We start from the raw sequence: 12750 nt of genomic DNA, 5'->3' as shown, positions 1-12750 counted from the left end.
AATTGTCTTAGTAGCATCGGCTATGTGACGTAAGCTTAGAGGAGTGGGATATGGAAAACCTGAACAGTCCATCCTGCTAGTAGCAGTTTAAAAATGATTTACCATGCAATGGCTAAGACACAGCAGAGCTCCAGTAATTTGTTTGAAGACTGGTTCTATGGATTTAGTTTCATTTTAAAATGGAATACTGAACTTGCAGCAATTTCATTATTGTTTAATGAATCCAGTTGTATGCAACATTGTCAGTCTAATTTATAGGGTCATCTCATTAGTTCCTTAAACTTGGGGGGAGGAGGGATGAAAATTGGGCTTGGGCAGTATTGCAGATTACATAATAGTAATGATAGTTACTTGCCTTGACACATTGCCCTGTTTTCTTTCCTATTGCGGAAAGTGAAGATTGGGCAGGAAGTAAAATGGGCTGCTGATTTACTATAGTCCATAAAAGTATAGGGTTAAAAACTTGCAAGGGATAGCAATGCTAACAGCAAAAGAGGAGTAAAGTACAAAGGAGCCTAAAAATAAGTAATGGGGAGCAATTTAGTGGCCCATAATTTCCATTCTCCAGGGCGTTGTAACTGAAGATACTCCAAAGAAGGACCTCGCCTATGGATTGCATTACAATTGCCATTGTCCATTGGACAATTGCTCTGCAATGGGAGCCATTCCAGTACTGTGATTTAAATTGTAAATTTCAGCGGGTTCTGACTGTCTTACATCAACAATTATCCAGAATAAGTTAGACTTAAAACCACTTCTAACTTGTGAGTAACTATCGTACAGACCACTCCCCACCCACACCCCCACCACACCCCCAACAGGAGTCACTGTGTCCCACAGGACCTCCCCATCGACTACTCTCCGATCCTCTTGAGACACCCTCCCCCCAACTATCCTCCCCCCACTCCATCCTCCTTCATGTAAACCTCTCTGGTTTTTAAAGTGCCTGCACTTTTAAAGTTACCTGCTCTGCAGCAGCTAGTGCTTTACACAAGGGGCTGTGACTTCCTTACGTCCAACCCTCCTGCCCTCAAAGCAGGATCTTGGGACTAGGCTGCACTATTCTCACCCATCCTGAATCGGAAGGAAGGGTGGGAAAGGAGTAGCTTCATTTCCAGATATTTGACTGAGTGGAGTGGCAATCCAACTCTGTTATTCCATGGAAGTTCTGTATTTTCTTCAAAATAATGAATAACAGGGAAAATAATGAGACTCAAGGTAGACAAATTAATTTCCAACCTAGGATATTCTGTCTCACTTTGGAAAAATAACTAAATGATTCATATCTTGCATTATCTGTTTGGTCTGTCTTCAGAGAGATGGAAGAAGTATACATGAATATTGGCTGACTGGTCAACTATTATTTGGTTTTTCCCTTCTCTCTTTTTGTAAAGGGCCAGATGTGTTTGCTAATCTCCAGTCCTCTGGCACAACTTTCATTTTGAAAGATATTTAAAGATTGTGTTCACAGGTGCTACAACTGTTCTCTGACTTCCCTGAGCTTTCTAGGATGTTTACTTCAGGATCTGGAATGTTCTTCGACTTTGGGAGTTCCACCAATCTCTTCAGTGTTTATCTTTTTAATTATGCCACCACTTCATCTCATTTAGTTTGATACTTAGACTCAAAATGGTAAAATTCCCCCCTAAGTGCCGAGTCCGGGCATCAAATAGATCCGCGCCTGGAATCCTCTTTGCAGCGTGTCCATATGTGTTTTGCCGGCTCTGGCCCGATCCGTGCTGTGGCCGGGGCTTAGCGCTGGCGGACCGATCGGAGCTCTGAACTGTGCATGCACAGTTCAAAAAAAATCTGACTGTGTGCCCGGGCGCGAAAAAAAAAGCAGAAAGCGGAGAGAGCGGTTCTTTGATGTTCATCCTCTGGTCGGAGTGGGGTGGGGGTGTGACCGATCATCCCCTGGGGGTGGGGGGGGGGGGAGGAGGAGGAGAAGAGAGGAGAGTGGGTGTGACGTCTCATCCTCTGGGGGGGAGGGGGTGTGACCGATCATCCCCTTTGGCGGGGGGGGTGGTGTGTGTGACGTCTCATCCTCTGGTTGGGGGGGGGTCGGCTGCCAATCTGCGGCCGATGCCTCCTGCCTGTATAGCACGCAAGAAACAATACTTTTCACTGTATGTGGAGTGGACGTGCAGCCATGCCATCCCACAAAACTTTCAAGATGAAGCAATTCAGCGCTAAGAAGATGAAGCAGAACCAGCCGATTCCACAGTGGATCCGCATGAAAACTGGCTACAAGATCAGTACAAGTCCAAGAGGAGACACTGGAGAAGGACCAGGCTGGGCCTGTAAAGGGATACACCATCACTGGTACACTACCAGCCACAGATTACTCTTCTCTGCAGGGGCGAGAGAGCGGGAGAGATGGCTGTGGCTGGTAGTGGGATGATTGGTCACATCCCCTCCCCTCCCACCCCCAGGGGATGAGGCGTCACACCCCCTCTCCTCTCCCCCCCCACCACCACCACCACCACCACCACCCCAAAACCAGAGGATCACCTGGGTCAGGGAGCCGTTGCAGTCTCTGACCCCACTCTTCGGAGGCTGCAGCAGCGACTTCAGACTTTTATTTTGCAGGTCGGTAACAGCACGGACATGGATCGGGCCAGAAGACAGTAAAGTGGGATTTGGCGGTAGAGTTGGGCGCGCGGTTCATTAAGTCGATTTAAATGCATGCAAGTACTTTTAAATCGTCAGGCCGCCCGATTCGGGCCCGGGCCGGACCTGCGCCCGAATCGGGTGTCAGTAAAGCAGCAATCTGCTCGGAATCGGGTGCAGATCGCGCTATAGGCCCGACGCCCAACTTTACCGCGAGGGCGCGAAGTTTTGGTAAAATCGGGCCCTTAATTTGCCATCTGTTTCACTTTTAAATCTTGTTTTGATTTTAATTAATCCAAGGTATGCTAGGCTTTTTTTTGCTAAATCGTTCTCCAAATGCCTTTGTCTCTGATTCATGCTCTTTCATTCGCTTTTTAAAATCAATTTGATTTTATTTGATTTATTATTGTCACATGTATTAACATACAGTGAAAAGTATTGTTTCTTGCACGCTATACAGACAAAACATACCGTTCATAGAGAAGGAAAAGAGAGAGTGCAGAATGTAGTGTTACAGTCATAGCTAGGGTGTAGAGAAAGGTCAACTTAATGTAAGGTAAGTCCATTCAAAAGTCTGACAGCAGCGGGGACGAAGCTGTTCTTGAGTCGGTTGGTACGTGACCTCAGACTTTTGTATCCTTTTCCCAAAGGAAGAAGGTGGAAGAGAGAATGTCCGGGGTGCGTGGGGTCCTTAATTATGCTGGCTGCTTAGCCGAGGCAGCGGGAAGTGTAGACAGAGTCAATGGATGGGAGGCTGGTTTGCGTGATGGATTGGGCTACATTCACAACCTTTTGTAGTTCCTTGCGATCTTGGGCAAGCAGGAGCCATACCAAGCTGTGATACAACAAGAAAGAATGCTTTCTATGGTGCATCTGTAAACATTGGTGAGAGTCGTAGCTGACATGCCAAATTTCCGTAGTCTTCTGAGAAAGTAGAGGCATTGGTGGGCTTTCTTAACTATAGTGTTGGCATGGGGGACCAGGACAGGTTGTTGGTGATCTGGACACCTAAAACATGAAGCTGGCTATGTTCTGATAGTGCTTCTTAGGTGCTTCAATACCATTACTTGACTTGTGTTGCTCAATTTTCTGCCACAAGATACAACACTGTCTTGTTTGTTGGACTAAAAATATAAAGATCCAGAAAGCAGTCCTGGACACGTTGTAGACACCCCTCCCTTTCCATGCTGCATACCAATCATGCTGATTCATCCTTGATTTTTACAATCAGCCATTTTGGGGGCCCATTGCATCACTGTGTTATATCTCATTTGTTTACATTTCTCTTCCTTGATATTTTCTTTCCAATTGGTAATTGTTAACTACCTGTCGAGTAGGAGCTCCAGTTTTATTCCTTAATTCTATTGAGGTAAATTCATTATTTGCATTATCCTTAAAAATACTAGTGCTGTAATAGAGTCTTTGATTAACATTGTTACCCCACTTCCATTCTTTTTCTTCTGTAACCCACCTTGCTTTCTTCTATACATGTTTATAATTAAATCATTGCTTTTGTACCCAGCTACAAAAAAAGCACCCACCACTGATGGAACGTCCAAGCCGAAGCGACCACCTAAACCGAAGAAATCAGAGCATATTGATTCTGACTCTGATTTTGGCTGTGGAATACCAAAAAAAGCAGCGCCAGCAAAGCGGAAGCAGTTGCCTAAACCTAAGAAAGCTGAATTTGTAGACTCTGATTCCGAATCCGACTTAGGCTTTGGCATATCAAAGAAATCAGGCACAGCTAAAGGTATGTATGACTTTTGTACTCACAGAACAGTTACCATATTTTTCAATTTATCGTAAAATTTCTCTTTCTGATAATGAGAATTTACGTATCAGGTAAAAGCCGAGGAAAGAAGAGAAAACAATCTGGCTCTGAAGATGATGAATATTCTCCTGTGAAGAAGCCTAGTAAATCATCAGCAAGCAAGGTTTGTACATAATATTGCTATATTACAAAGTTTTTTAACTCCTTTTCAAAGTTGATTGATGTCAGTCATAAAGCCTACAAACAAACAAATAATAGCAAATGTTCGAAGTGTACTGTAGACCTTATCAACAAAATGACCCAGAATATGTCTATAAATACTAACTAAAATTATATTTGTTATACAAATAACTGATATAGCATTTACAAATGTTCGGTAATAACCATCTCCAATGAAAGAGATCATCACGACCTACACTTAACATTCACTGGCATGCCATTGCTAAGTAGCCAACCATCAACACCCCAGAAGTCAATAATAAACTGAACCAGACCGGCCACACAAGTTGCTGTGGATGCTAAAACAGGTCAAAGGCTGGATTCAGCAGTGAGTGACTCGCTCCTGACATCCCAGAACCTCTCTGCCACCTGCAAAGTATGAATCAGTAGTGTGATGGAATACTCTGCATTTGCCAGGATGGGTGCAATTTCAACAATAAGATTTTTTTATACTACCCTAGACAAAGCAGTCTGCTTGATGAGCACTCATTTAGTGACTTCCATTAACATACATTGTTTGTAAGGCGTACTGCCATCAGGATATACTATAGCAAATTGCAATGGTTTCTTTGGAGGCACTTCCAAAACCTGTGACCACCACCTAGAAGGACAAGGGCAGCAAATGCATGGGAACAGCATCACCTTCAAGTTTACCTGCATGTCATACAACCTCTTGACTTGGAGCTATGTCAGTATCTCTTTATTGTTTCTGAATCAAAGTCCTACCTGGACGGCACAGTGGTTAGCACTGCTGCTTCACAGTGCCAGGGACCTAGGTTCAATTCCGGCCTCGGGTCAGTGTCTGGAGTTTGTACGTTCTCTGCGTGGGTTTCTTCCGGGTGCTCCGGTTTCCTCCCACAGTCCAAAGATGTGCGGGTTAGGTTGATTGGCCATGCCAAATCAACCCTCATGTCAGGAGGATTAGCAGGATAAGTATGTAGGGTTACGGGAATAGGGCTTGGGTGGGATTGTGGTCGGTGCACAGTCGATTGGCCGAATGGCATCCTTCTGCACAGTAGGGATTCTGTGATTCTAATAGCCTTGTGTGGGCACTTTCCTCACATGGACTCAGGTGGCAAAGGTCCACCACCATTTCCCAAGTGTACCTAGGCATGAGCAATAATTGCCAGCCTTGCCACTGACACTCGCATCCTGACAATTGATATAAAATATAACAAAATATGGAGGCGTTCATGTCTCTGTATTTTAAATGCTGCATATGCATCTGTCGTCATTTGAGACAGCTTGCTCAACCTTGTCTGTGATTTTTATCAGCCAAGCTCTCGGATCATTCCTTGTGACATACGTATGAACATATGAATTAGGAGCAGGAGTGGGCACTTGGTCCTTCGAGCCTGCTCCGCCATTCTAATACAATCATAGCTGATCTGATTGTAACCTCAATTCCACATTCCCACCTACTTCCAATAGCCTTTCACTGCCTCGCTTATCAAGAATTTATCTAGCTCTGTCTTAAAAATTCCTCCTTCTCACTAGACCCTTGGTTCCCTAGCATTTATGGGAAATTATTTGTGTCGTCCTCCGTGAAGACATAACTAAAGTAGTTGTTTAATTGCGCTGCCATTTCCTTGTTCTTTACTATACATTCTCCTTTTTCAGACTGTAAGAGATCTACATTTATCTTCATTACTCTTTTTCTTTTTAATCAATTATAGAAGCTTTTGCAGTGCGCTTTTATGTTCCTTGCAAGTTTACTCTCATGCTCTGTTCTCCCCTCTATCAATTTTTTGCTTCCCTTTTGCTGAATTCTAAACTGCTCAAAATCCTCAGGCTTGCTGGATTTTCTTGCAACTTTATATAACTCCACTTTGGATCTAATATGATCCTTAATTTCTTTTAGCCATGGTTGGGCTGCTTTTCCTTGTTGTATTTTTGCATCAGTAAGGAATGTACAACTGTTGCAATGCATATGTTCATTCCTTAAATATTAGCCATTGCCTATACACCATCATGCCTTTTAATGAAGTTCCCCAATCTATAGTAGTCAACTCGCATCTCATACCTTCATAGTTTCCTTTGTTTAGATTTTAGATCGGACTACTTCACTTTCCATCGTAATGAAGAACTCTATTACATTATGGTCATTGTTCCCTAAAGAACCCTTAAGAATAAGGTGATTAATTAATCCCTTCCCATTGCACAATACCAGATCTAGGATAGCATGCTCCCTAGTTGATTCCTTGATGCACTGGTCGAAAAAAAACATCCAGTACACAATCCAGGAATTCACCCACACAGTATTTTTGCGAATGTGGTTTGTCCAGTCTATATGTAAATCAAAGTTACCCATGATTACTGTGGCACCCTTGTTACATGCATTGCTGTTACTTGCATTGCTAATTTCATGTTTAATTCCTTTCTCTACCTTACAACTACTGTTTGGAGGCCTATAGATAACTTCCACTAATGTTTTCCAGCTCTTAGCTCCACTCGGACTTATTCTACATCTAGATTTTCTGAGAGATTTTGTTTGTACTGTGGCTCTATTTTCTTCTAGCCTTTGTTTCTTCTGCCCTCTACTTTTGCTTTCTACCTTTCTGTCTTTCGTTTCTAAATTGGTTTATGGCCTTTACACTCAAGTCTGGGTTATTGATGTACATCAGAAAGATCAAAAACACAAATGCACTACGCCTACGTTCACTGCTAGTCTCTGCTTTCGATTTTGAGTCAATTTTGTATCCATTCTGCCATTTCCCCTTTAATCCCATGGGCTTCCCTTTAAGAAATCAGTGCTGCTGTCATCTGTTTGCCCATATTTTTCCAAGTGATGATTAATTTTAAATTAATTAATTTTTCTTCAGTTGTATGCAATAGCTGTGAAGTTACTGCCATAAAGGATTAACTGTGAATCCGATTTACAGTGTAAAAGATAAAATCGCCATAGTTCCAGATAACCATAGGCTGCTCTCCTCTTTGAGAGGAAGAGCTGACTAGTGGGATTTAACCTGAGCATCACCACATCTCAGACGAGGGCAAGATTGAGAAGGCGAGCGTTCATGAATAACTTCTGCCAGTGCAGGAATTGAACCCGTGCTGTTTGCTCTGCATCACAAACAGTCGTCCAGCCAACTGAACTGAACCCAATTGAACAGCGAGCTCTTTGAAATAGCACAGGCATGATTACCTGAATGGCTATTTCCTGTTGTCTAATCCTAGGTGGAAACCTTATTAATACAGGACATGGTCTGCTGAAAGGTTCCTAGACTTCCTACCGGTCTGCATTTAATATATGCTTGTTAATTTGAGGTACTTGAATGCATTTTGTTTTCTGCAGTCATTGAAGGCTGTAATTGGGATCCTTGTTGCTGTGTTACCACTGATTATCGCAATTGTTTACGATTTACATAGAAGATTTGAAGTTGGGGACAAAGTGTAGTGTGTCAAAATTCGCAGATGACACTAAGATGGGTGGAAGAGCAAAGTGTGCAGAGGACGCTGAAAGTCTGCAAAGGGATATAGAGAATCTAAGTGAGTGGGCGAGGGTCTGGCAGATGGAGTACAATGTTGGTAAATGTCAGGTCATCCATTTTAGTAGGAATAACAGCAAAATGGACTATAATTTAAATGGTAAAAAAATTGCGGCATGCTGCTGTGCAGAGGGACCTGGGTGTCCTTGTGTAGGAATCTCAAGGAGTTGGTTTGCAGGTGCAGCAGGTAATTAAGAAGGCAAATGGAATTTTGTCCTTCATTGCTAGAGGGATGGAGTTTAAAAACAGCGAGATTATGTTGCAGCTGTGTAAGGTGCTGGTGAGGCCATAGCTGGAGTACTATGTACAGTTTTGGTCTCCTTACTTGAGAAAGGATATACTGGCACTGGAGGGGGTGCAGAGGAGATTCACTAGGTTGATTCCAGAGTTGAGAGGGTTGACTTATGAGGAGAGACTGAGTAGACTGGGGCTATACTCATTGGAATTCAGAAGAATGAGGGGAGATCTTATAGAAACACATATGATTATGAAGGGAATAGATAAGATAGAAGCAGGGAAGTTGTTTCCACTGGCTGGTGAAACTAGAACTCGGGGGCATAGCCTCAAAATAAGGGGAAGCAGATTTAGGACTGAGTTGAGGAGGAACTTCTTCACACAAAAGGTTGTGAATCTGTGGAATTATCTGCCCAGTGAAGCAGTTGAGGCTACCTCATTGAATGTTTTTAAGACAAGGATAGATAAATTTTTGAACAGTAAAGGAATTAAGGGTTATGGTGAGCGGGCAGGTAAGTGGAGCGGAGTCCACAAAAAGATCAGCCATGATCTTATTGAATGGCGGAGCAGGCTCAAGGGGCCAGATGGCCTACTCCTGCTCCTAGTTCTTATGACACGAGAAGCAAAAGTTTATGATACTGTTGTTTAACGGCAAGTTCTCAGAACAGTGATCACTTAGCAGGAACATACTCCATGGCTGTCATGCTGCAAGTGAGAATGGAGAATTTGGTGTTCCTGCCTAAATTCTATTCGCTTTCAGTGGCACTGGAGAGTCTCAGCCGTGAACAAGGGCAGAGATTTTCAGCAATTGAGAAAAACCCTTCAACATTATTTGTACTCATCCAACATGTGCTCTGTGAAGGCACCAGTAAAATGGCGGTAGCTTGCTACTTGCATAATTTACGCATTGCGCCTTTCGTTATGTTGCTGAGGGATCTAAATTACTAATTATAGCCTTGCAAACGCAACATCTTTCCCTTTTAAAGCTATGCAAGGGAAGTCCAAATGCTCTGAGGCTCAGCATGACACAAATAGCAATCTTGGGCTTCTGATGGCCCCTTTGTCAGCCATTGTTCCTCACCCTTCTTCAGATGTTCTCCATGCATAATCTAATCTGCTTCCTTTACTATTTGCAACATGCTAGTTGAGTGTCCATTTGCTTGCATTAATGATGTGCTGGCTGAATCGTGGACTACGGCATGGCTTTGACTTGGTTCCTTTTTTTTAGGAATTTATCAAAAGAGAGGATCATAGTGTTCATATGCTGACAGTATCATTTACCAAATTAAGAATAGGTGGTCCCTCGACACTAATCGGTGATTATAGTTTGGCAGCATCCTTAGCATTAGCCTCATTGTCCCAAGAGTTTGCATTGATAATTGTCACTTTAATTGTGGTAACTATGTGGGGTGTGCTTCCATTCAATTATCTCCATTTTATTATAATTCATGTCATGTCAGTTTCTAGGTAAAAAGGGCAGCTTGAGCGTCTAAGGGCCTACTAACAGATGGTTTGAATTTTTTGTGCACTGCTCAAGTTTTCATTTATCACATAGATCCTCATAAAATTTAATGAACCATAAAGAACTGAGATTAGCATTAGTAATATGATCTGTAACTTCAAGTTGAATACAAATTTTGATTTGATTTATTATTGTCACATGTATTAGTATACAGTGAAAAGTATTGTTTCTTGCATGCTATACAGACAAAACATTTCTTACATAGAGAAGGAAAGGAGAGAGTGCAAAATACTGCTGTTTTGGGGATAAAACTAATGCTCAGTTACAAAGTGCAATTAAAATCCTACTGTTTTTAGTGATCTTAAGTTCCTTGTATTTAAAACTGCTTGCTTGATTTCATTTTGGCACCAGGAGTTAGTGAACTGGTGTTTGTTTTTGGATTCATCATACTGTTTGATATAGAGATAAAGGGTGGTAGCTGAATTCCAATCTTTATTTCTGCTAAAAATTATGTGGGTTTCATATTGCAGGAAACCACAATGCCACCATCTGTTTGTTATCCACCATCTCATTACTTCCACTGAAAATAAATATAGCACCTTACAGTACAAAACCCATTCTGCCTACATCACTTTTATTTCCTAATGAACCTAGTCTGGAGAATCCCTTTAGTTTCCCCCACCCACAACTAGCTCAATTTGCACCTTCCAATTCAAGTCTTATTTATATACACACTAAACTGCTACTGAGGTAGAACCAAAATTTATACCAATCCAGGTAATTATTAATTTCCAGTGGAGATATAACCCTGAATGAACTCAACACGCAGAGGTTAGTGAAATTGGGTAATAGTGTGCATCTTTGGTATTCTTGGAAAGACAGAATGTACCAGGGAATGTTATTGCTTTATTCATCCTTGAAGTAATCTATAAAGTAGTTTTTCAGCAAATTTGTATGTTTTAACCAAACATTATTGTTTTGATCTGATCGTGCAAGTTAAGAATTTCAGTGGTATAAACTAGGTTGATAATGCAGAAGAATCCTACTTTATGTAGCATACTTGTCCATATTCTACGAAGGAAGTTAAATACCTACATGTAGCTTTGCCTTAAAACTTACTTTAAGGCTGTTTGGAACTTCCTTAGTTATTCTGTGTTGTATTTGGCTCATGTTAACTTTTAATATATGCTTTTCCGGTTAGAGAACTGCAGAATAAGAATTTGTGAATGAAGGCAAGGGAAGAATTGACTAAAATAGCCATGCGGTGAAGTGAATTTTGGTTGGTAACTTTTTCTGCTGTTGGATGCCAGTAATTCTGATTTGTATGTGGAAATTGAGTTCCTATAAATAATGAGAAAGATTTATACAATAATGTGTGTATATATTTTGTATGCATACATACATAGACAGATGATGTCACATGAAAAGGGAAGGAGCAGGAAAAGAATCTCTTTATTTATTGCCAGCTTAGTATTAAAATTGACATGTTTTTAAAATGATAAGTATAGTACTTTCTTTTCCGTGGAGGACTAATTACAATGAAAATAAAAATCTCCTTCCCCACATTTTCCTAGATTGTCCAGATTACATTCGTCAGTTTTTTTTTTCTAATGTCTGCTTTTTTTCCCATTAACTATGATCAGGATAGTAAAATGAATAATATAGAATGAAAATCCAAACATATAATGCTTTCTTCCCCTAGATTGGAATTATGTATGCAATAACCTTTCTTCCCCATTAATATCTATTAGAAATATACCTAATATGAAAATAGTTGTGATTTGATTTTAAAAGTAACTATTTTGATATAATAACTCTAGAAATCTAAAAAATCAATATACGATGATGAAGATGGTGAAAATGATTTTGAGGCAGCTGACGATGTTCGAAGCACACATCCTGATGCATCTCAATCAAGGCTGGGCCGAGCTAAGAAAGAGGTGAAATATTTTATAGAATCAGATGAAGATGACTATGACGATGATATCTATGATTAACTGTTTAAAAAAAAAAGTTGAGCAAAATAATGTATCTTGTGTCTTTTTTTGTCTCTTCTATCTGATTCTTTTGTACATTTTGGCTCGTTTTTTGTGAAATTGTACCTGTTTTTATTGTGTGTAGATGTTCTTAACATTTTATCATGCATACATGCAATTTTATTCACTTTTTTACTTCTTATAAAATTCATGTCTGTTTTGAGTAGTCTTGTAGAAATGTAATAGAATGCTGAAAGCACACATTTTAACTGTTAAAGTGAAAAAGAATTGCAAATCTGAATGCGCTTTTTTTTAAAATGATCTTGAAATAAACTTTTAGAAATGGACTTTTGTTCTGTCATCTCATTAATATGGAATAAATAATTGGGCATAAACAACAACTTATATTTATACAGCACCTTCACCATAATAAAAGGTCCCTAAGTGCCTCACAGAACATTGTGTCTAATTCTGTTTACAGTCATATAAGACAATCTTGGGAAAGATGAGAGGAAAGTGGTGCAGACTTGAAAAGGATTAGGGAGGGAATACCAGAGTTTGGGGCCTTGACAACTGAAGGCAGAGCCACCATCAATGGAACAGTTAAAATCAGGATGCTCAGAATTAGAGGACAGCTACCTTTAAGCATTGTGGGGCCTAAGAGATTATAGAGCTAGAAAGGGGCCAAACCACGGAGGGAAGTGAAAGCAAGGATTTTAAAATCAGTGTTGTTTGACAGGGAAGTAGGTCAGCAAACTCCAATGTGAAAAGTGAACAAAACTTGGTACAAGCAACGGGGTTTTCGATGACCATGCATTTATGGTGGATGCAATGACTGGAAAGAACTTATAGTAAATTAGCCCATTGGCTTCCAGGAAACCTATCAGAAACTCTCGGATTTTAATATTTTAAAACTAATGAACGTAAAACAAATTAAGAACAGAGATTCGGGCTCAAATAGAAAAAATAAATTCTCTTGAAATTTTT

The 12750-nt window shown here is 40.7% G+C and overlaps 1 protein-coding gene across 1 annotated transcript in view; it reads left to right on the top strand.

Moving 5' to 3' along the window:
- Positions 1-12110, top strand: part of top2b (DNA topoisomerase II beta) — a 161422-nt gene extending 149312 nt beyond the window's left edge. Inside the window, exons 34-36 of the mRNA XM_078239375.1 lie at positions 4133-4363; positions 4456-4547; positions 11608-12110. Coding sequence (XP_078095501.1) covers positions 4133-4363; positions 4456-4547; positions 11608-11784 — 500 coding nt within the window. The 3' untranslated portion in view covers positions 11785-12110. The remainder of the gene's footprint in view (positions 1-4132; positions 4364-4455; positions 4548-11607) is intronic.
- Positions 12111-12750: the final 640 nt, after the last annotated feature.

The sequence above is a fragment of the Mustelus asterias genome, chromosome 2 (assembly GCF_964213995.1).
Source record: "Mustelus asterias chromosome 2, sMusAst1.hap1.1, whole genome shotgun sequence".
In the NCBI taxonomy this organism is placed as follows: domain Eukaryota; kingdom Metazoa; phylum Chordata; class Chondrichthyes; order Carcharhiniformes; family Triakidae; genus Mustelus; species Mustelus asterias.
The sequence above is the reverse complement of the archived record's forward strand: the minus strand, read 5'-3'. Positions and strand labels throughout refer to the sequence as shown.